Below are 24,695 nucleotides of genomic sequence, written 5' to 3'. Positions count from 1 at the left end.
AGGATTATATATATTATAGAACATACATATCTTCATTGAGTTTTAAAATTTTTGTAACATGTTCTGACGTTGTACTCACAAACTCGCTGCTGCAGCCCTGGATCTGAGTAAAAAGTGCTAAGGCCTGAGTGAAAAGTGCTAAGGTCGAGTAACAGTCCTAAGGTTGAGTCGAATCAAAGCGCCAAAAATTCAAATTTGATTGCGCTTATCTAAAAAAAATTGTTCAGTTATAAAATTTGGTTTTTTTCTTACAGCTGAATAAAAATAAGTCCAAAAACCAAAAAATTATCAAATAAAAGTACTTATTTCTCAAATTTTGTATATATGTACGTAGAGTCTTTAATCTTCAGATGCTCTCACAATATTAATTGCTTAATGTTATTAATGTTTATTTTATATTAATATTCATTTGATTAATATTGTAACATTATTGGAAAAAATAAAAAATTTTATTTTATTGCAAAAATTAGTTACATTGTGAGTCGTTATTTAATTGTCAAAAGTTGAAATTAATAAAGTGCATTTAGAATAGTTCATTTGTCTGTGCGTTTGTTAAATTGCTTCAATTATTTTTTCGCATTTGCTGTAGAATTATATCCTCCACTTGAACTCCATCGGGCGTATTAAGAGCATACAAAACCGCCTTGGCCACATCTAAAGGCTGGAGTTTGGGCAATTCGGCCACTGCCTGTGAGTAAACATTCAGAAAATCCGTATCCACCATGCCGGGACAGATGCTCTGCAAATGGAAAGGGAAAAATATTCAGGTGGCAGAATACCTGCAACATGTTTTTGTGTGCGGGTGTGTGTGTGTGTGTGTGTACATTGCATTTAACTTACCGTTAATTTAATATTTAATTTGAGAAAATGTATTTCCTGACGAACCGTTTGGCAAAGTGCAGTAATTGCATGCTTCGTGGCTGGATAAACGCTGAATAAGGGTACCGGCACTTCCGGTATACGATGACCAAGTACGCTGCATTGTCAAATGTCACAAGAACCAATGAATGACAGAAAGAGAGAGACGTGGTGGGGTAGACAGAGAGATAAGTCTGTGTGTGCATGGCGAATGGGTAAATAAAGTCAACGTAACGGTTTTAAGTACTTAAAACAGCAAGTGCAAGAGCAACAACAACAATAAGAAAATTGCCGCCATCGTGGCACTCACGGCCAAAAATGACGGTCAACAGCTGCCACCCGCATCGGCCGCGTCATCCTGATTCGCATCCGGATCTGAAACTTCCCCACTTTGCATTCTCATTCTTTTTTGTCTGGATTTTTTTTTGTTTTTGCATACATATGATAAAGAATGTCCTGTCGTTGTGCATTTTATGCAAACATTGCGTAAACTTCTTTTAATTTACCTGCCCAGATGGCTGGTGCATTAAGTGCAAACAGATGCCGGACTTCTGGCCAGGACCACCAACACCAACAGCAACACGGTGTCACCTGCCTGCATCTCCATGGTGGCTTTTTTTCCTTTTTCTTTAAATTAATTACGTCTTAATATTATTGCATTGACGTTAAGCGGAATTCATATTGATGAATCTGCCAACGCACCTACAAGACCCAACGGACACTGTCCATCATCCTACCACCACGCCCACTTTACGCATTCATTAGCAACGCCTGCGCTTTGTCTTCGAGAATTGAAAATTTACACTCATCAAATAAATTTTTCGCATTAATTAACGTTTGGATTGTTGGAAAACTGAAGTTTACTTTTGTTGACTTCCAGCACCCCACAACATCTCCCCCCCATTATTTCGGACTGCTCAATTGTATTTGGTTGCCGCGAATATATACGGCTGTTCATTAAATGGCGCAATTATGGACATTAATTGAATATTTTTATGCGCATCTGAAAACCGCATTGATTTTTATGAGACTCTTAAGTCAAGTCGCACTGTTTTATTCATACTTATATATTTCTTCATGGGAACACCTTTACAATATAATAGAATTCTCATCTATAAGGCCTAGTTTTTATAAAGAAAGTAATTAATATCTAAAGGTATGTCTAATATAAACAAAGTGTAAGAGACCATCTTAGTATGTTATACTATTCCCCGACTATCTATCTATAAGAATGTATTTAATTAACGAATGAAGGGTGTACTTTTAAAGCTGACTACTATTTTACACTCTTCTGACCAAGGACCTTGAATTAGTTAATAGAATGTTACGAACAGGGTTTTCAATTTCAAATAAGTCATCTGATTAAAAGATATAAGATAAACCCAATTTTAAGGGTATGAAAATGTCGTTTGGTTTGTCAATTTGTTTTTGATCAAATTTGCCATACAATTTATTGTACAACGTGTACAGTGCGTATACGTAATTATTCAATTTGCATTTGCTCATGTGCAAATGGCAATAATTGGTATTTCTGTACATACAAACACATACATATGTACATATGTATGTACATAAGTGTATCGGTATCTCTGTGGCACTCAAGTAAATTTCATTAAAATTAAATCAATGCAATTTGAAATTAAAGCCACAGCGCAAATCAAACATGCGGCTTAATGCGCAACATTTTTGATTTTAAATGCATCGCGCATTGGAATTCATGAAATAAAAATCAGCACACACGCACAAAAACACACACACACACACACACACACACACACACACACATGGGGAGAGTGAGGGGTAGATATAGATTTGTATGTGTGGGGAAAATGCAAATGCAATACGCAAGCAACTTAATGCAAAATACTTAATTATGTTGAATAATAGAGTTGTTGTTGTTGTTGTTTGCGCTAACACATTGGTCATGCAAAGCTTTTAATGCACCCCCACACCGCAAAAACAACAACATCAACAACAACAACAACAACTAGAGTAACAGCAACATGATTGAACATGAAGAACAGTCGCCGCGACGCTTTCAACATTTAAATATCAATAAATGTTTGTGTTCTTGTTGTTGTTCGTTTGCCGCATGGCTTTTAATTTAATTTAAATAACGCGCAGTCGTTTTAATTCCCCTACCATTACCACACGCCACACGCCATCACTCCAACCCACTCCTGTCACTACCATGGACCACTATCTTCAACAGCCGACCAGACCAGTATATTCGCCTCATGCAAAATGCATGCATTCATTGACCAACACTGAAAATGCCAATAGACCCATAGCCACTGCTTCACCTCGCCCCTCGCCCCTCTCTCTTCCTCTCTGTTCATATTGTTTGCACTTTCATTAAGCCCCCGATCAACAAATGCATACAAGAGATGGGGAGAGCGACTGTGTGTGCGTGTTTATGCCAAAATGCAACGACATACATAAATTTGGCAAATATTTTGCCACTCAAGGCTGTAAAATTTTGGTCTCTTGTTATGTCTATTGTAAGCAAAATTATAAAATAACTAAAGGCAAATGCTAACACAATCATTCTATACTCTTAGAAACCACATATAACCAGGTATATGTTAGAAATTTTATAATTAGAACCAGAAATGGTTCAATCATTTAGAACTAATCCTTTTTTTAGGAAACCCAAAAAAGTATGCTATGAAAAATGAGTAAAGTTTCTTTGACAAGCTACAATTACCCTTTATAGGTTTTAAGTTCAAGTTTTTTTATGATAAACATCTGGAAACGAATATACCCTTTGCTAAGTTTCTCTGTGAGGTAAGTACTTATTGAAGCTCTATAATAGGTATATGTATGTATATATGTACATATATTTGTACGCATGTAGTGGTCTTTATGTTGTGTGCTGTATTATTGCTTATTTGTGTCACTATGTTGAATCTGCTCTAATTTTCCTAATTTAGCTCAGCAAACATAATTTGGAAAACGATAACAATTACTTAGCGTTCTTCTGATTGATTGCTGATGGAGTTTGCATAACCAGAAGATCCACAACGAAACTTATTTTAATAAATAGATACAAAGAAAATTGTTTACGTGGCAAATTCTAAAGGTTTGAAAACATTAATATAGAATATAATGTAATAGAAACATGTATGAAAGTTTAGTATGAAAAGTTTATGAGGCCTTGAAAATGTTTAGTATATCAGATAATCATACCTATTCATAACGATAATATGTCCACGAACTTTAGATTCCGCCATATGTTTAAGAGCCTCTCGCAAACAACTGGCAGTGGCTACAACATTTGTATCGAACAGTTCCTTAATATCCTTTGTGGGTGATTCTATAGAAAATTAGTGTGTTTAATATGTTCACGTCTATACTTGGATAAGTCTTACCCTTTAGAAAATTGGCTTTCAAGATGCCAGCATTGCATATGAGCACATGAATGCATTGAAAGCGTTCAAGTATCCAACTGAATGCGCTTTTTAGATCCTCATCATTGCATAGATCGCATTGTCGTCCAACGATTTTCCCCTCACCATTAACTTGAGCATTCAGAGACTGTGAACGGAACACGTGAACGCAAATGTAGAAGAAACACTCTCGATCTTACCTCAATGAGTTCTGCACGCCTGGCCAGACCAACTACAACCATTCCCGCATTGGCTAGAGTAACTGCGGTGCTGGCACCGATGCCCACTGAAGCGCCGGTGACTACAACTACCTTATTGCGCCAGTAAAATGATTCCATTGGAGACAACAAGAGATAACCTCGCGGCTTCGTGTGTCAGATGCAACTAGTTGTGGAAGCTGGTCTCGATCTACGCTCAAGCTATTGTCAGTTCGAGTAATGCACAGAGTGGTCTAAAGCTCTTGCCAGCTTGGGGGAGGGCATTTTTGATGTCTTTGGCATTTCAAATCCCATTTAATTACTTGCAATTTACTTTCTGTCATATTGTGACTGCTGTCTCGTTGCACTTTGCTCCACAAGTTGCGCCAGTTGTCGCCCTTTCTATGTTCTGTATTCTCGGTGCATTGCACTTGTTCCCTGGACTTTGCATTTCACCCTATACACAACTCACTTCCTCTCCCCTTCGCTGTTCATCTTGCTGTTTGGTTTCTCCTCTAGATTTTCCGCATTTTCTCATTGTTCGCTCTTTCGCATAGTTTTTTAAAACTTGACTGTCATGGAAATTTGATACAAAATGAAAAATCTTATTCCGTTTTGTGGCTTTCGTTTGTTGTCACTAATCTTACGGGTTGGCATTTGCGGATTATTTTCATATTATTTTCATTTCCATAGTTAAGCCCATATAACAATATAAAAAAAAAAATAAATAAAAAAAAATAAATCATTACAAGTGGCATCTGATATTACTAGCTTAAAGTTTTTGACTAACAATTGGAAATTTCTTGAAAATAAAAACTTAACATTAACATGGCCAAATATTTAATTATTTGTAAAAAATTTTTTATGAAAACTAAAATTATTATTGTGGTTTGTTTTTTGAAAAAGTATTTCTCCATTTGTCATACACAATTTTACCGAGAAAACATTTAAATGCCAAAACAAATCAAATTTAAGGCTCACATATTTTTGAGTACAGATTTAATTGTATATCTAACAGAGATAACTTGTCATGTTGTCATAGATTTTTGTATTTTGATAGTTTTATTGACATTTGCAAATTCCTGTATGCAATAATCTTTTCAATACTCCCTCCCCCACCCTGTTCAACTTGACCAAATCTTGTTGCCTATTCATTCATCATGGTCTTATCATACTGAGTAATTACTTAACATCAGCTTTGATTTCAATTGCCTAACGCATTTCAAAGGTTTCTCCAACTGCCATCTGTAGCCACCACACAACCACAACTAGTTTCCATGCCTCGATGAGTTCATAGGTAAATCAAAAATGAAATTTATCTCAAAAATATATGCCTGTATCTAGGTATGTATGAAAAATGTTGCATGAAAACGGCAAAAGAAACTCAAGCGGCAAATGCAAAATGCAAATTTATAAAGTGCATCTAAAAATGCACTTGACTCGGTTGATGTCATAGTCATATAGTAGAAGAGTTTAGAGATTGCCCAGACCAAAGCAGAGCAGAGTCAGTTGCAATTGCAATTGACAGCCATAAAATGCAGGTGCAGCAGGCATGGGAAAGTGGTGTGTGTTAGCTGATTCAGATTGGAGAATAAGTTGGCAAAGTTGGTAGTTGAATTTGTCAATTGCTTCTGGGTGTACAGTACAAAAACGGCCTGTTAACTAACAGGAGCTCAATAGGCTCAACAGATTGCCTGTCTGCCTGACTGCCTGTCCAATAATAAAATCAATTTCGGACCAACAAAAATAATAAAAACTTTTATGCCTGGCCCAAAAATATAAAAAGAGAGCGGCTAAACAGATTTATGGTCAGGCGGCAATAAAGTCAAAATAGCCCCCGTTCAGTCCAAGTTCCGTTCAAGAATTGGCCACATAAAAGAACAATTGATAGAAAATTGGCAGGCAAAACGGTTTTTTAGTTTTGCAACAATTTATTTGCATTTCTCTTTCGCTTGTGTTGGTTGCGAGAAACAAGGCGCGGTAGGGGTGTGGCTTAGCATGCCAGGCGGCAAAATAAATGAAAAGCGTGCGTCGTGGCGAAATTTATTGTTGCATACTTTTCAGCTCAGCGCGCGCGCGTTCAAAATAAAAGTGTACAGTGCATCAAAAAAGGAGGGAACAAAAAAGAAACAACCTCGGTCGACTGCAGCAATGCCTTTGCCTTGTTTATTTTTCGGTTAAACCCAAATATGCATTTTTCATGGCCTCGCTGCGCTTTTTCTCTTCTCTTTTTTTATATGTATGTATATGCGTGTGTATATATGTATGTATGGCTTTTCCTTTTTAATTGTTATAACATTTGTTGGCCGGCTGCATCGTGGTGGTTGGCCAGGAGTTAAAACTTTAATTGCATTTATGGTGTTCTTTTTGTTTTTTTTTTTTTTTTTTTTGTTATTGGCAATTAGTGTACGGCCCGAATAGTCATATGTATTTGGAGTCTGTGCCTTTCAGTCAACAACTGGATATAGTTTTCTAAATCGAATCAAACCCGCACTGCCAGCTGGACAAAGTAAATTGAAACAATCCTTACACACACACACAGACACTCTCTTGGCTGGGCCAAATACTAGCGGCAATTTCCACAAAAAAAGAGAAAATAAACATTTGAATTAAATTAAAAACTTTTCTTTTAAGCTAAAACATTTAATTGGTTGTCCAAAAAAAATGAAATTTGCTTAATTTGGCCAACAAAAATGAATGTAGTAACTGATGGGAAGATAGACCAGTGCCATTAAATTAAAGGATAATATTTAGCTTATAAATTTATATATATGTATGTCTATGTAGATAAACTACATATGTAGCTATGTTTATAGTTCTTGGATATATATTTACATCAAACAAATCAAATTAAACTAGTCACAGTTTAAGGATTTACTCATTAATGCATGTATGTATGTTAAAACAAAAGTTTAACAAAATCAATTTAGGTGATGTTGATATATTTTTCGATTTTCTTACATAAGAATGCTAAGAGAAATGATTTAATTAAGTGAGATGCCCTTCTGTGACACCTGAATATCAGAGCTATTTGTCTCTCTCTCTCTGTCTCTCCCATTTTGTATCACTCTCTCTCTTTCTATCTTACCAAAGGTAAGTACTCTAACATGTTGCAAAACTTTCAGTTTGTTGGAATTTTAAAGCATGTGACAGTTGTTGCTAGGGCAACTTAAACAAAAACCCATTGAAAAACTATGCCAACAATTTTAATGTAAAATACCAAACGGTGTTAGTTGCTGTTGTTGTTGTTGTTGTTGCACGCACACACATTTATGCCCACAAAGGGAGTTTTTGATTAAATTAAAATTTATTTTAATTAAACAAGCGTCGCAAATGTCTCACTTACGCTTCAATGACATGACAAGCAGATGAGCAAAAAAGACAGGAGAGAAAAGTGTCAGATAAAGGGGAAGAAGGAATTGGTTGATAGAAGGGGAAAATAGCAACACCATCAGCAGCAACAGCAACAACAACAGCAACAAAAACAACAGCAATGGCCACATGTTTTGTGGCCCAGTGGCAATTTGTGTTGTCTGTTCGTTAATTTTAAAGTTGCCACCCTCAAAAATGTTTTTGGTAAGAGTTTTTCGTTTTATACTAGTAACTACAACAACAACAACAGCAACTGCAATTACATACATTTAATGCTTGTCCGCCCGAAAGTATGCTAACCATTTTGTGGTTGGAAGACAAGCATTTGGTCAAGGGAGGCAACTATTTATATAGCAAGCGGATTGTATGCTGCTGTTGCTGCCGTTGCAAGCCCCATTAAGTGGCACACATAAGCCGCGCTTAAACCCAACTAATTAGCCTACATTTTCAAGCTAACTACGCTGCCACCTGATAAGTATGCAACACTAAAAACTTTTCATGTATCCGGTTTTTGCAAAGGGTAGTAATTGGGGTATATACTTACATAACTCCTACTGTTTATTTCAATAAATTAATTATATACAAATTCCTTGAAAATTCTTCATTTAGGTCTTTGTCATTCTGTAACTAAACCGAAGGTGCCCTTGGTGGCATATGGCAAAGGGTATTTCTCAGTTGTTAAACCTTCATTTTGGAGTGGGTTTCTAAATCGTTAACTATGCTGCATTTACCTCTAAGCTGGATGCAGAGCGCCACCACATTACACCACAGAACTGGCAACTTTTTTGGTGGTCGCCAGATTGTTAAATGCAGCGGTAAGTTTTGTGTTGTTATTTTGTTAGTTGTTGTTGCCGTTGTTGTTTTTAGGCACTTTATTAGCGAAAATTCTCCTGTGAAGCAGTTAGCTGTTATTTTGATGTTATTTATGAAGGAACATAAATGTTCGTTTTGGTCTTCTTGCACCTGCTTCATGGCCCATAAGAAGCTCGTGTAATGTAATTTTCATTTGTATAAAGTTGTAATGTGGGCGAAACGAAGAAGTTGTAAGTTGTAAGTGTGTGGCAATTAGACGAAAGTGTTAAGAATGCCGGGAGTTTCATTAGAAACTTTTGCATTGAAGCAGACCATCAGAGGATCCTGATGAGCTGCCATTAAAATGCGCCACGTTGAACGAAATCTAAATGTGCATTAAGCCCAACGAAGAAAATGGCAACTTTGTTGAATTTTTCTTTGTTGGATTCACATCTTCTTAAGCTGGACCAAGTCAAGTTGGTTGTTTTTTTTTTTTTTGGGGTACTCCAATTCGCTCGTGCATGTCGCCGGCGATCGTCGGGCTTTTACTTCTGCATCTGCTTCCTCTTGCTGCAGGCATAAATCACGTGCATGCCGCACAAGAAAGTTTTGATTTGTGAAATCAAAAGCTATTTGCTGTGCTGTGCTCTGCAATCAGCACAAACATTGTATGCAACGGCAGCCAAGGAAAAACTTTTGCTTTTTGGCACTCGTCAGATATGGATGCCACTGGCAGTGGAAGCCGGAGTAAGTCTTGGTCCTGTAAAAGTTTTTCTTGTTGTAAAGTTTTTAATAGTTTGTTGGCGCTTTCGCTGATTTGCAGCAAAAGTAAAGTTTCCTTTTTTTTCCCCTCCCTTCCCATTGCTAGTCTCTGGGGAGTGGCCAGTCGGTCGGTCTCTTTAAGTAATGCAATGCTAAATTTCAATGCAAGCACTAATGAAGAGCTGCTGCTACAGCAGGACTCTGTCCCCAATACCTAAGTAGTTTGCGTCAACATGTCTCAGTCCTTTGTGAGCAACATAGGTTTTTTTTTTTTGCTTTGTCCTTTTTTTCCTTTTTTTTATCTCCAAGTGCATACGACGTGTTTGCCATAATTTAGCTGCACTGCGCTGTGCTCTAAAACTATGCTAAAAAGAAATTAAATATGTGTCACGCGTGGCAGGAGGCAAGACACAAACAGAGAGAGAACATATATATATGCCGTAAAAGACTAGAATTTGTCACATTTTGTAGGCAGAACAAAAAAAAAAAAAAAAAAATAGTACAAAAAATAATCAACTGCGACAAAGTGTGCACATCAAATGAAGAAAGTTTTTCTCTGGCTTTGTGTGTACTCACTTTTTTTTCTGCCATATTCTTTTGCTCAAGAAAATAGACAAAAAGTCATAGAAAAGTAGTTAAACTTAAACTTTTATCCGCCATGCCTGACATAATTTCAGCGGTGCTATGCTAAATGATATATATATACATATATAGATATATATACAAGTTGCAGTAATAAATTTTCGCCAAGGATGCAAAAAGTTCGTTTTCCTTTTGGCCCTTTGTACCAGACCACATACATATGCCGCTCAGTAGGGAGCAAAGAACAAAGAAAAACTTTAGAAACTAAAGTGACGGCCAACGTGACGTATGCGTATTAAAGTTGCATTTTCATATCAAGATGTTGCAAGATGTTGACCAAGATGTTACTATTTGATCCAGATTAGAATTCAAGAAGACATTTTATCGGTTACTGACTTCAATTTTTCATCAGAATTCACTGTTAATCATTGGAAATAAAGTCAATCGTATCTTTTACCTGTTCTTCAGCAAGCTCTTGTTTATTTTTCTACTTGACTTTTGATGCTGTCTTATAAGGAGTTGAAATAGATTATAGCACAGCATTCTTTACCATTTAATTTAGAGACCAACAGCAAACCAGACATATGTATGTACAAGCAAACCCCATATAACTAGCCAGGGTTCAAGCTATCGTCTGGCAATGTCTCAGCACGTGCTGCCCAGATTCATCTCAGTCAGTGGCAGCAGCGTTGGCTGCTCCGTCATTCATTCATTCGCTCACTCACTCACTCACTCACTCACTTACTCACTAACTCACAATTTCTTCTTCCATTTAAATGAGAAAAAATTGTGGAAAATTTGTAAGCGAGGCGTTTTGTTTGCTTGTGTTTGTTGGTCACGAGCAAGCTGAGTTTTTCGAACCCGGCTTTGCCAGTCAAGTCAAGTAAACATGACGTGCGGTGTCTAATTTTTTTTCCTTTCTCTCTTCTCGTCGTGTCTGCCCCCATTGTGGGGAGTCTGCTGCTGTGTGTGTGTGTGTTTGTCTCTATATGTATATGGTTGCACAATATTTTACATTTTCATGCATGACGCGTTTAATCACGTGATGCATATGATTTTTAGCCCTGGCTACCAGCACACATACATACATGAGAGTTGCCTTCTCGTTCTCGACTACCACCCCAGTCTCCCTCTTACCGCACACTTACATGTGCATATGTATTCCATCAGCATGAATTATGTTTTGCATACTTTCAGGCTAGCTTGTCTGTGTGCATCAGTGTATGTGTAGATGCCTGTATGAGTGTATGAAGAGTATATCCCTTGCTTGTTTTGCGTTTAGGTCTTTGCCGCTGTCTGGCGAATTCTTGCAGCCCTTGAAAAGCCCTAGGCACTGCTTGCTGAAATGTCGCCTTTCATCTCTATGTGTGATGGGTTTTCCATCTTCTATTTGGATTCTTCTTTTTTTTTTTTTTCGGCCCACTCAAAAGTTGTGGATTAGAGCGTGTAATTTTACTAAAAAGCGCTGCCGCCGTTGTAGATGCCTCTGCCCCTAGTTCTGCTCTCTACCACTGCACTTCACACATTCGAGCTCTCCCAAGCGAGCGTTTGCCATATTTTAAGTGTTTTTGGGGTTTTTGGATCGGGCAATGTGCTTTTAATTTCTCTCGCCCGAATTTCAAAAATTCGCATGTAATTTATGTGCTTAACTTTCACACTCCGCTTGGTTGTGTTGGCCAGCTCGTTGCTTGTTGTTGTTGTTGTTGGTAGTCACCAAAAAATAGTCATAAAAATACTCAACATTTTCACACTATTGCGCCTTTTGGCTAAAACTGAAAATGAAAGCGACCAACAGGCTGCAAAACTCTCTCCATCTCTCTCTCTCTCTCTTTCCCACTCAGACCCTAACAAAATCCTTAACCAAATGTGAGTGTATATACATATGTATGTATGTGTGTGTGTGTGTATATACAAATGTGAATATTTATGAGGAACAAAAGTAGCATTTGTAGCTTTTGCATTTTGCCATTCAAAATGGCGCTTTCTGTTTATGCTGTGTTGTTCTATACGAAAGCTGTGAGCAACAATCCTCGGCCATCGTTAGCTTTGTTCGTCTTTGTGTTGGCTTTTAGTTTTCGCCATCTTTGTTGCTGTCCTCCCGCTGTCAGCATTTCCGACGCTGATGAGTTTATGCTTTTGGGCCATAATACTTACTTTATACTCCAACCACCGAATGTGATGTGCTGTGATGTGTGTGAGTGTGTGTTCATGTGGTGTGGCTATGTGGCTGCGGGTGAGTGTATGCCATCTAGCTCTGCGGTTTTCTCCCCCACACACACACACACAACGGCTCATTCATGACTGTCATGAGTGTTCCGCAATTGATGGTCTAATTATGCCGCCAACACTAAATTTCATGACTTTGGTGGTCGAGCCAAAAGCGCAGACCTCTGATAAAGGGATTGCTGTTAAAAGAGTGGGAGCAATAGAAAAATACACGAATATACAGAAAGAGATCTAAAGAGAGAGTAAGAAAGGAAGAGTTTCAAAACGAAAATTAAATGTTGACCTTAGAACGATTACCTCAAACTTGGTTAAGTAATTTATAAATCTGAAAAATTCAATTGAAAACTATTTTCAGTTGTTTTAATCATAATTATACTAACTCAAGGGTTAAAGCAATTTCTATCAAAACATGTTCAGTTGTAAATCTGTTTAAAACAAAAGAAAATGACTAATGACTAATAGCTACAAAGTTAACCCGATATGGAGTAAGGGAAGTTGGGGCTCGGTCAAAAAAATTATATGTGTCCTTAAATCGTATTATGGTAGAAAATGTTTCAAAAAATGGTTTCGAGATCCAGTTAACTGATATCGATTTAGAAATGTATCAGTTTATCTAAGAAGTGTTTCCCTTCTTGGATAGTGCCCTGTTCTTTTGTCTAGGTGGAGTTGGAGTTTATTCCCGTGGCACTCGCGCCATGATAGAATACTTCCATGGCATAGGTTTTCCATGTTCACAATTAAAGAATCCTTTAATATATTTTCTCTGTGGATCGGTAAGGATATATGATCGACTAACAGACATTTCTAAACCATTTTCAAATGCCTGATATCCTCCAGAAAAACGAATTGGTATGCCCTAATGTCCACTGTCTGGCCTCATTGAGCATACCTTTTAGTCTACCCTTCATCTTACAAGTTCTGCTCAATTTTGATGTTTTTGTAGATATTGTGGGAACAGATTTTACAAGTACAAAATCCATATTATTTACCAAATGACATAGGAATCTACTTGTTCCTGTTAGCTATATGTATCTATAATAAATAATTTGGTTTAATTTGCCACATTCGAAATGAAATAATTGTATACTAAAACATTTTCTAGATCTATTTTTTTTGTTAAAAATAAAAATATAATAAGAGAAATTATAGGCATTAAATATATATATTATGTATACCGTTTATTGCATTTGTATTTGTAGCTCAAATCATGCATATTCAATTGTTCACACTTAATAATATTTGCATAATTATGTGAATAAATAATTAACTAAAATAACAAATGAATCTCTGAAATAAAAACAAAAACAATAATTAAATTGCCGAAACAAACACACACAAAGAGAGAGAGACACACACACACACACACCTACAGGTATTAGCTATACTAATTAATTGTCAATAGATAATCTTGACGTTTATGAATGGCTTATCGAAAAGGCGGCTTATTGTGAGTGTGCTGTTCTTTTCAAACTTTTAGTTCATTTTTGGAGTTCCGTGTAGACGGAGGTACTACCTACCTATAGAAACGTTTGCAATTTAACTAACTTATTTATAGATGAATATGTCTGTTGATTTGCAAAGTTTACTTAATTTGATGTGGTTTGCTGTGTGCTTGGCTGAGGCTCAGTTGTTTGAACAGCCGTTGACAAAGTAGGTCGCTGGAAGGCTGGAGGCAAGCAGGTCAATCTATTGAGCAAACTATGCATTTATTTACTTTCAGTTCGGTATACACAACCCATATACAAAGAGGTTTAGCAGGTCGAAATGGGCAAACTGCGGTGGATATTCAGCGGGCACCAATACAAATTATTGAGCCAGCTCAGTTGCATCAGCAGCTGAAACAAATCACAGGGAGCGAAACTTTGGCGCCATTGTTGTACAATTTGTTGGGCCAAACTGTGCCAAATTGGCAGACGCCGACGAATCAACCACAGCGGCCGCAGCAACAGCAATTTCAGCAACCTCAGCAACAGCAGCATCGGCAACACTTTTTTGTTTATGAAAGCCCACAGCCTGTAAGGTTGGTGAGTCAACAACCTCAAATATTGCCAGGGTTCAATGGCGTCAATGTGCATCTACAACAGCAACAACAACAACAACAGCCGTTGAGTCTGCCAAAGCCAATTCAGGCTCAACAACAATATCCACAAACAGAGCCAAAAATCGTTAAGGCGCCGCCTGCAACAGTTCCTTGCCGGCGCCAAACGTTGAATATTCTGCCTATGCCCCCGCAGAAGGCACTCAACTGTTGGCGTAAGTAAACACTTGAAACTACCGTCTATATATATGTATAATCCATTATTTGCATTAAACAATGCATTTTAATTAGCTCATCCCAAGTAAATGCAACGGAAGCAGTTCCAGAAGCAGAAGCAGCAGCTTGCATTCCCTGTTGCAGCAAACCATCCTCCACTCAATACTCCCCCTCGTCCTCCTCCTCTTGCTCATGGGACATCGGGTGTTGTGGCACAACGCCGTTGCTGAGTGCAACAGCTCTAAAGGCGGCTGTCGGTTAAGCTAAGTTTTTAATTAAACTGCCTGGCATAATGATTAATAAAAGATGCTTGCATAGACAGCAAGGAACTGTAGCATACTTTTTGGCTGCCCATATAACAGATGCTAGAAACATCCATTTTCAATGCTCATCGCTCTTGCCAGCACTTTGCAGTGAAAATGGTGCTCAGAATCACTACAAAATTGATTCCTCTACTTATCCTTTTCTCGCTAGACTCCTTAAACAGAACATCTGGCGCCTGCATGCAGATTAAAATAGATTTGCAAGAGTCGGATCAACCTCCATCTAAATGATATGCAAAGAATGTATGCCACCATATTGATCAAGCTGTAACGTTATATAAATACATATATATTGTATAACAATCCGGATCAACAAGTCCTCCAAGTGATAAGCCAGATTAACACCTTCTGTTTGGATTCTCCAAAAAACGTTTTTTTAACGATCGATTCATTGAACGTTAAAGCGTTTAATGGCCAAGCTTCATACAAACAAATATTTTCACATTTTAATTAAGGCATTTATAAACACTTTTTGAATTTGAAAATAAATTAAGTAATTTTTTGCAGTAAAAAAAACAAACAATTTTAATAATGTTAAGGGGAATTCCATTAAATGGCATTCCAGGCATTTCTAAATGATTTTTTTTAAACAAATAAAGCCTGTTCTATAATTTTAATAAGATTTAGATCGATTAATTTCAATTATAAAACTATTTTCCATAATTTGTATAAGTTTATCTTTATGTGAACTCTAAATGTTTATACATACAGCGAATTAGATCATCAAGTTAGTAAAAACTTTAACTGTTGATGGATAATCAACAGAATAAAGAACAGAATATTTCATTTACAAGTTGCCACCAAAGAGCTGGGATATAAAACAAAAAGCGTCTGTCAGGAAATGTGTCTTATCTGTCATTCGTTGTGTCACATCTTGCTTCTTTCAGTTTTCATGGCTTTCATCAGAAACTTTTACATAAAAAAATATGTTGACAAAACATGCAAGCTGCAAACAAAATTCTAAAAATATAGTATAAAACACCAACTTAATACACACACACACACACACAAAGAACAGAATACTCAAACACTTCACATTGAGTGTGAATACTGGCTGGCCGCAAATTGTTTCGTCGTCGTATTTCTGTGTGTTGAAAAGAAGAAAACAATAAATGAAAAATCTACAAAAAAGCACGACTACTACTACAACTATGTATGTATTATACCATGGCAATATGTGGAGTGATGTTTGGTTGAGGTGCTAAAGTGTTGGCCCATTGTTTGCCTCAATGGAGGAGACGACGCGACCGCAGCAAGCAAAGGATTAGAATCAAATACCCTTAGACAACAAAGGTGTTTGAGCTTTATACGTCTAGTTTGATTTCTCATACACATGTGTGATCACAATTTTTAAATCACTTTCAACACTTTTTCCACTAGTTACATACATTTGAACTAAGCAGGAAACCCATCCAATTATATAAAGATAGTACTTGTTTTGTTTAAATTTACGTTTAAGAAAATTACTGCAATATCCCAGCTGAAAATAATACTTTGGTCTCCTGGTTGGACTCTCGCATCTATGAAAAAGATTGTAAGTATTTGTGTGTGTAGTTTATTGTATACCTCTTCTTTCTGTTGTTGTTCTTGTATTGTATCATTTGCCATTTTGTTGCCATTTTTATGGCCGTCAATTCGACGGGAAAGCCAACTCTAATTTCATGCACGCTGCTCGAAAATGTTGGCATAATCAGAGAGCGTTGCTAATTAAATTTTAAACATTTGCCAGCATTTCTTAAAGCGAATGACTGTACTCCTCTTGCGAGTGAGCACTAAAAAATGTTTTATATGACGAAAGGGAGATAGAGTGAGGCAATCTAGCATTAAACGCCACCCGCCCACACACCAAGAAAGTGAAATAATTGCAGATCCCGTACAAACCCCATGCAAATGGCAGAGAAAAGAGCCTTGCAGAAAGCAACGAGACTCCTCAACCGGCATCCTTTTTGCTTTCTCATTTGGCGTTGACGGCTTTTGAACTGCCGTTTCGTTTGTTGTTGTTCTGTTGTCATAGTCTAAATTAACCGTTTCGTTATATGTATGTATCAGAGCTTGGTTGTCTTTGTGCGTTGACAGTTGTTGTCCCATCGTATCGTTCGTTGCTGCTCCTCACTGAGATGCGGACAAGACTTGTTTAGTTTTAACTTTGTATAAGGCACTCGTGCGTGCTTGGGCGCTTGGCAATTGGAGCAATCAGAGGCAGCTCAACCCAATCCGCCCCATACGAGAGCCAGACTGTTGGCAAGCAACTCGCATCTCAACTTGAGGCCAAGTCGGTTGGTTGGCGTGTTCTACCATTTGGGGGAGGGAAGGGGAGAGTTGGTTCGGGCAACGCCCTGATTGGCATTTGCAATTAGCGTACGGGTAAACAGAAAATCGCATGGCCCTGCCATCGGGTTAAAATGTGACTCTAATGAACATGCCGCCTCAAAGTATGCAACGCGTTACCGTTAGATACACACACACACACATGCATTTCGGTGTCTTTATGTGTATGCAAATCTTTGGAATTGGAATAATGTACTCTTAATTTGATATGCATGGTGATTAATGAGCCTTGTTGAACAATAACTTTGACTCATTATATTAGCTGATTTATCGCTGTCAACAGGCGGTCCACATACACACAAACACACACACACACACACTCAGGCATACGAATTTTGATTTTGAGAATTGTACAACTTTCGCTTAATCATTTTGCCATTAACTGGCCTTTTGCTTTGATTTATTTTATGCCTTTGCAATTTCCATAAGATTTGGTTTAAATATTTTCCATTACATCAGCATCAGATCGACAAGCGAAGCCTGCACTTGTCATTGGCACTTTCGTTTCGATTGTTGTTTGCTTTTGGCCATTTCAACCTCTCCCTCTGCCTGACATCAAAGTCTGTTGCAAGCTGTTGTCGAAATATGCAATTAATTATACTTCGGTTGTTGTTGTTGATGCTGCTGATGCTGCTTGCAGCCTGTTCTTCTTTGCCACTTGGATTTTTATTGCCTCACCTTTTTTGGGCAAGACAGTTGCAAGCACAAGTGAAGATTAAAAGGCATCGATGAAATGCAAGTAATTAACGACAATTAAGCAGGCGTGCCAACAGCTGCCCCCAATGCAACGCTCGTTTGCACTAATGACCCACACAACAAGGTGTTTCTGTGCGTAAGTCTATCCCCCCCTCGCCATCTCTCTATCACTGTCTTTCTGTTAATTAAGGGCTTAAACAATGGAATACAACAACCTGATGGAAGTAAAAGCAAATGATATTAACTGTAAGTGCAATTCCAATCTTAAGTGTTCTGCAAGAAAAGCATCTTACTTGCAGCTTATAGCGAGTAGCATGCCACACAAGTAACTAACTAACTTAAATAAAATGGCAAAAGAATTGCCCGACTTCTCTATTGAAACTATTCTATTGAAACAAAATATGTATAAAATCCAATTTTATTAAGATTTAACTCTCATCCGTGGAAGGCGATTCTCACTGTAATAGTCGAGGATCACAAATGCAGGAAGGAATTGAATACATTGGGAATGAGAGACTTATGAGGATCAAAAGCAAAACATGTGGCATTCTCATAGTGACAAAGCTTTTAAGAGGTTTTTTTGTGAGTGAGGAAGGACTTTAAGATGCCCAAAAATATGGGGTTTCTTTAAGAGTCTTACGATTTTTGTTTAAAGTTTAGACAGGCAAAAGCAAACCCATCATTGAATGATTTCGTGATTTAATTTCTAACCATTTACTATAATTTTACATATTAGAGACTCTTTAAAACAGAATTTGTTATATTAGGGGCCAATACAATAATTTTCTTCTCGTCAATTACGTATTCTTTTTCTTTCAGATGGCACTATCAGCTCGACATGGATTCGCAGGTTTATTACTCTATACAATTCTTATAATGGCTTTGGTTCATCCGAAAATGTATATTAGCATATCCGTGGAATCGTATTTCTTTAGTCCGAACTACTTGGCTACCATTCACATGAACTTCACGCTGAATCCACATATGATATTGGCCGCTCTGCCACTGACCGCCTTGGTAGTGATTGCATGGAGCCGCTGGGATTCAGAATTGGGGAATCCAATTGCAGAACGTCTTTTGATAGTTGGCTTCCTGGGTGTCTATGTGGCAATCGTTCTAACTAATATCATCGGCAATGTAATAGTTATACAAAAGATTACGTCGACGTTTCATCAGAATCAATTTATGGCCTGGCGCATTTATATCGAAATGCAAATATCCTTTTTGAAGGCAGTTATTTGGAGTTTTCTAACCAGAAAGCCTTTGCATGTCGAAAAACTAGTCTATGCCCTGCAATAAGACGAGAGAGAGAGCAGAGATAAACATTTTACCAATTAATATCAATTTAGTCCTTATAGATTTTCACCAACTAGAGTAATATATGCATCTATTTTCGCCACCCCCTACAATAATAATTCAAAATTTGTGGTTTAATTGTTAAATATGGGCCCCAGACTCGAACTCCAACTCTCGAAGATTGTCAAATGATGCGTCTGGGTTTATTGTGGTCAATGTGCATATTAAATTTGATGAGATTTGCATTTGCTTTCGCATGGATATTGATTCGATAATAATGCGCCCAGTCTCTGAGCACGGGCACGGGGTGGGGGGCATCAAGGAGACAACCGCAAAAGGAACCTCCAGCAGCTGGGATGTGTCTGGCGTGCAAGTAATGTTGCGGTTCAATTTTGAGGCACGTTGCTTTGAGGCTTTTTGGCCAGAGCTGGGCAAATAGTTGTTAGCAAGCAAACAGTTTGTTTTTGAACCCTCTGCTAAATAATTGAAATTACGTTAAGCAAAATGTATAAAAAAGTAATTTTTCTTCTTTTTTTTTTTTGTGCATTTTATTCTGAGCTCTGTGTTCCGACGTAAATTCCCAGCGAAAATGTTTTACATACAAAATGTATATATATATGTATTATATATATATATATTTGTTTGCTAAAGCATGTCTTTGATCTCAAAAACATGCGCGTAATAATAAAAAAAACAATAAAAACTTTTTCGAAAAAAAAACGGGCCAATTTACACAAAGTCCAGGAGAAACAAACAAGCAAATCAGAAAAATCATACAAATGAATTGTAAGTGCTTAAAACAAAGCAAATTCGAATGAATCTGGACTTTGTGTGTATACAAACATATCGCCCGGAGTTGTTTTTTAAATATTGTAAGTAAATATTTACAGAGAGATTTCGTTAGGTTCCTGAATAAAGTTGTTATTATCAACAGGGGATGGGGATAAGGGCAGGGACCAGTAGCAATCAATGACAACGGGTTTCCCCTCCGAGACACTAAAACTTATTTATGCCTTTTAAATGCGTGTGATGTTGATTTTTATATATTTAACAAATCGAAAAACATTTTGGGACATGCAAATTGTCTTTTTTTTCGGTTTTTTTGGGTTTTTTGAGGTGGGGTAAAAACAAGGCGAAAGCAACCCATTTATAACTCAAATTTTTTGTTTTGTTCTAAATAAACAACATAAAAGTAGCTATGAAATGGCCAAAAGCAAAAGTCACCACACATACAAAGACAACATTTTGAGACAAGTTTAATTTGCAGGTGTTGTTTTTTCCTTTTTTTTTTGGGGAAACTCCCAAAGAATTTTAGTGACTAAGCTTGAAAAATTGGCAAAGATTTGTTAATAGTTTGATGAATTTAAACGGATCTTAAGGCATTTGATTGGCACGTTTTTACTAATCATTTTGTTTAACTTAAGTTTAACAACAATTATTAAAGGGAAATATATCTCGAGTTGTTCTTATTTGATTTTGAATTACATGATTTCCGCTTTTGTATTGTCTTGGGGTTTTCAAAGGTGACTAAAAGTCCAACTAAAACTGCTTGAAATATCTCTTTTTGCAAGGCGTTAAAACTTGTCTAGTTTTCATTAAATTTTAATGAAAAATGTATCATTCGATGGGGAATTCAATTCTCTTTCATTTGTAACTACAAAAATACTTTAATATAAATTCGTGTCATTAAACATCTTCAGACCAAAAGACAAAAGCGAGAAAAAACTAACTTTTATTGCGCTAAATATTTTGTATAATTTTTTTTTTTAGATGTTTCTCAATAAAGTAGATATCCTGACCAATGGTTTTTATTACACTTATCTGTTAATTTTTTTTAATAAAATTTCTCTAAAAGGCAGAGAAATAAAGCAGGTTGACCAACTGTTTTAAAAATCCCTAAACTCTTCAAAATCCTTTTGTATAACTGACCAAGATCCCAAAAATTTGTCTAGTTTATTTATAAATGCAAGGGCGTAGCCAGGAATGAGCAGGGGAGGTCGGAGAGGGCCCATTAAACCATTAATTTTATAAATTTTTTAATGAATTCTAACATTTTAGAATAAACTTCTCAAAATTTTTCATTTTAATAAGTTTATTGGAGTTCATTTAATGTTTTGAATGCTTTTAATGGATTTCAAATGAAAATGTATTACCTAAGATCAGTTTAAACAAGTCTGTTTCTTCATAATTTAATTCCTTTCCTTTTTCTATAAATATATAAATGGTGATTGACTTTTGCTTGATATATAGACTTATTCACTTTGTTTTTGTTGAATGACTTTAACTGAACACTAGTCGAGCCCCCTTAAAAAGATGTAGAGTTGAAGCAAAGCTTCCTGTTTTTTTTTGCAATTTAATTGAAATTTCACCAAAAAAAAAAAAAAAAAAAACAGAAATTGTAGATACTTTCTTATCTGTATTTGTATCTCTTTCTTTAAATTAAGTGCCCATTAACACACACACACACACACACTTACACACAGTTTTAATTAAAAAGTTAACCTCAATGTGTGCTCCAATTTAATTTAGCTTTTGGGTGTTTTTTTTATATTTTTTTTTATACACAATTCAATCAGCTTGAAGCTGTTTTCAGTTCTCTCGTTTTGTTGTAAATAAATATACACTTATTTGTTTATTATACACATTTGAAATATGTGAATTTAATTAACGAAATCCAATTCTTATTACGCAAAACAAAATATGTGAATACGCGTTTTCTTCTCAGATCGAAAATTTGTTGGATTTTCATACAGTTAATAACTGATTTGCCTGTAGTCATTATCTTGTTAATGTGATCTGCAATTTTAAAATGTTATTGAACCGACCAACTACATGGGATGACCAGCCTCATCCACCACCCATGGCGACCAACTGACAAGAATTGTAAAGCCATTACAAAAATATTTGATTGATATGCCAATTTGTAAATATGTTTATTAACATGTCAGTCAGTCAGTCTGTCTCCCTCTCTCTCTTATATGGCGATTGCAAATCGTGTGGTTAATTACACAAAAGTTCAGTGGTACAAAGCGTGCTTGATTAATAATTTTATTAACATTTAATTTGGATTAATTGCCCAATAAAAAAATTGCATCGTCTGCGTCACAACAAGCGAATTGTCTCCGATTTCATTTAAACACAAAATGTGTGTCAAAATGAGTTTCATAGTTGAAAGGCGACAACAAATTGAGGAAAAATGTCAAATGATTTGCATTTCTTTTGTTTGCCTTTTCGCTGCTGCTGCTGCCGTTTGACGCGTTGAACTTGATGGGACGAATTTGACTTGGCTTGGCTGGGTCTCTCTACCCGGCTGGTGGGTTCAGTCTTCAGTGTTTTTGTGCCTGACCTGCACTGACGTTTGCTGCGTGTGTCACTCACATCTCCACGGTTGTCAGTCAGTCAACGGCAGCTGGCCAAAAGCAGCCCGCTTGGCTCGGAGTTTTTGTAAACCGGATTTCCAAAATGAAATTCTTTCGGCTTTCGCTCTTGACGCTCTTGCTTTAAATACAAAATCGCAATGCTCAGAACATTAGACAGGTTTAAGAGCTCGAATTAAACGCAACATTCAACAAGCACAAGGAGGGGAAAAAAAGTCAAACAAATAAACAGAAGCAGAAAAAGTGTGAAAAATTTTCAAGAGCTAAAACAAATATTAACAAACAATTCACATAACAAATTTTCTTAAAAATGGCTATTAAATACTATACAAAAGTGGTAAGTAAAAGAAAATGTGAATGAAAATTTTAGGTCTTAATTAATTTCTTTTTAATTATCCTTAGTTGCTGTTCACATGTTGTTTGGTCCTGAGTCAGGCTCTGCCCCGCTATAGCTACAGTCGTCCATTGAATGGAGCCGGCAGTGCTTCCAGTTTTGCCTATGCTCCAAGACCCCAACAGCCAATGACATTGACCGGGAACTACAATCTGATAATGCCCGACTATTATGATCATCATCCGGCTGCCTCGATGCAGTTGCAGAACTTTGCCAATTTCTATGATGCCCAAATGAGTCCGGGCAATGATTTGGGCATGGACGAGTCACGATTCCTTGAGAGCAGCACTCCAGTTCGTGGTCCACAGCCTCTTACGGCGCACGAGCGAAAGGTCCGTCAAAAGTTGCCAGTTTTGGATGTGGCCCAAGAGAAGAAGTCGTCACTCAAGCTAAAGAAGGGGAACACAAAGCCACGAGGCGCAGATTACCAGCAATGGGATCAGTTCGATTACGATTTATATAGCGTTTATCCGGGAGAGAGCAAAAAGTATAAGAATGATGCATAGAACGGCGACTTGTATGGTTTGAGCGATTTATGAGTTTGTTTTTTGTTTTTTAAGCGCGCTAAAATAAATTATTTATTTATTATAAAAAAAAAATGCACTTGTTTTTTTTTCAATTTAATGGTTTCTGGCTAATTTGGCAGCATCCCATTTGGTCTGGAATGCGGTTTCGAAGCAACTTTTTATCTTTGGCCAAGTATTAGCTAATGCCTGGAATAATTTGTTTAATTGCCTTAGCCATGGGCACTGAATTAATGACAGATCGCAAACAAACAAATTTTTGGGGGGGAATTTCCCAAAAGTATTTATTGATTCTTTATTATTGTTCCAGCAAAATGCGTTTCAGTTCCTCAACCCTCTCGACCGATGGTTCAAAGAAGTCCCTGTCCACCACCACTTCCCTGTGGTGTATCAAACGTCGCGGCGGGGGATGAGCTGCACGATACCTTTCCGTCGTTTCGCCACTTCCCAGCTCATTATTGCAATGATTTATGGATGGCTTGAGACGATGTTTCAGTGGTCGATGCACCTGGTGAACTGTAGGCTCTATTAACTGTTCTCCAACTGGATTTTCATAGGCATAACCAGTGTCCAAGGCGGCCAGCGACACTGTCATCGTACTCATCAGCTGTGTAGAAGGGGAATTTTTGGCCGTTTCACGTCATCCATCGTTAAAAAAACTTGTTTATGAGTTAAACATTTACCAGAAATAGTAGGCAGCACGAATTCATTTCTATATACATGAGGTGTCTCACTTGCGTTCTAAACACTGACTAAGCTCGAGCATCAACAGCTGGCGGCTATTCAAGACTATCAAGAACTTATTCTTTATGAATATTATGTATGCTGGCATAAGTTGGCAGGAGCGGTTATCAACTAGGCCCTTAAAATGGGGCCATGAAAATCTTCCAATCATTTCTCATCTGTCTTCTTATCATATTTTTATAGCTATTGCTCATTAAAAGTTAATAGGACTATTATTATATTTGTTGTATGATTTTTGTTTTCTAAGGTTTATAACTTAATTTAGTTCCCTAATTTTATCTGAATCCCATCTTGTTGTCTTAGCCAAAAACCTGATATTGATATAATGTTACATAATTCCTGTTCGTCGTCATTGATTTATATGTCTTAGTTTTTAGCTAATTAGCATAAGAGATACAAACATCGAATTGTTTATTGGGCAACACTTTGAAGTTGAAGTTGAGCAACATTTTGATTTGTGCCCACATAAAAAATAGCAACAAATGTTGCGAAACAATGTTTACGATCAATCGTTAATAAGTAGTTTGTGTAAATCATTGCATACTTTGAGGCGATCTCTTTTAATTAAATGTTTAGTTTGT

The 24,695-nt window shown here is 36.9% G+C and overlaps 4 protein-coding genes across 4 annotated transcripts; 3 read left to right on the top strand and 1 right to left on the bottom strand.

Annotated features, from left to right (window-relative positions):
- Positions 1–314: 314 nt before the first annotated feature.
- On the bottom strand, positions 315–4,646 carry rdhB (retinol dehydrogenase B). Its single transcript, XM_068299924.1, has 5 exons — positions 4,448–4,646; positions 4,230–4,395; positions 4,048–4,174; positions 841–976; positions 315–739 (listed from the first exon to the last, which is right to left on the bottom strand). The coding sequence occupies exons 1-5, from the start codon at positions 4,583–4,585 to the stop codon at positions 563–565; spliced, it is 744 nt and encodes a 247-aa protein (XP_068156025.1). The 5' UTR covers positions 4,586–4,646; the 3' UTR covers positions 315–562.
- Positions 4,647–13,739: 9,093 nt separating this feature from the next.
- Positions 13,740–14,605, top strand: LOC137585903 (uncharacterized). Its single transcript, XM_068301929.1, has 3 exons — positions 13,740–13,828; positions 13,899–14,431; positions 14,508–14,605. The coding sequence occupies exons 1-3, from the start codon at positions 13,740–13,742 to the stop codon at positions 14,519–14,521; spliced, it is 636 nt and encodes a 211-aa protein (XP_068158030.1). The 3' UTR covers positions 14,522–14,605.
- Positions 14,606–16,077: 1,472 nt separating this feature from the next.
- Positions 16,078–19,201, top strand: LOC137585321 (uncharacterized). The gene is made up of 2 exons (XM_068301055.1): positions 16,078–16,289; positions 18,599–19,201. Exons 1-2 carry the CDS (start codon positions 16,278–16,280, stop codon positions 19,076–19,078), a joined length of 492 nt encoding a protein of 163 aa, XP_068157156.1. The 5' UTR covers positions 16,078–16,277; the 3' UTR covers positions 19,079–19,201.
- Positions 19,202–22,762: 3,561 nt separating this feature from the next.
- Positions 22,763–23,352, top strand: LOC137585902 (uncharacterized). The gene is made up of 2 exons (XM_068301928.1): positions 22,763–22,789; positions 22,855–23,352. The coding sequence occupies exons 1-2, from the start codon at positions 22,763–22,765 to the stop codon at positions 23,350–23,352; spliced, it is 525 nt and encodes a 174-aa protein (XP_068158029.1).
- The last annotated feature ends 1,343 nt before the right edge of the window (positions 23,353–24,695 follow it).

Source organism: Drosophila tropicalis, unplaced genomic scaffold (genome assembly GCF_018151085.1).
Source record: "Drosophila tropicalis isolate 14030-0801.00 unplaced genomic scaffold, ASM1815108v1 contig_878, whole genome shotgun sequence".
Taxonomy (NCBI): Eukaryota; Metazoa; Arthropoda; class Insecta; order Diptera; family Drosophilidae; genus Drosophila; species Drosophila tropicalis.
This window is presented reverse-complemented; position numbering and strand designations above follow the sequence as displayed.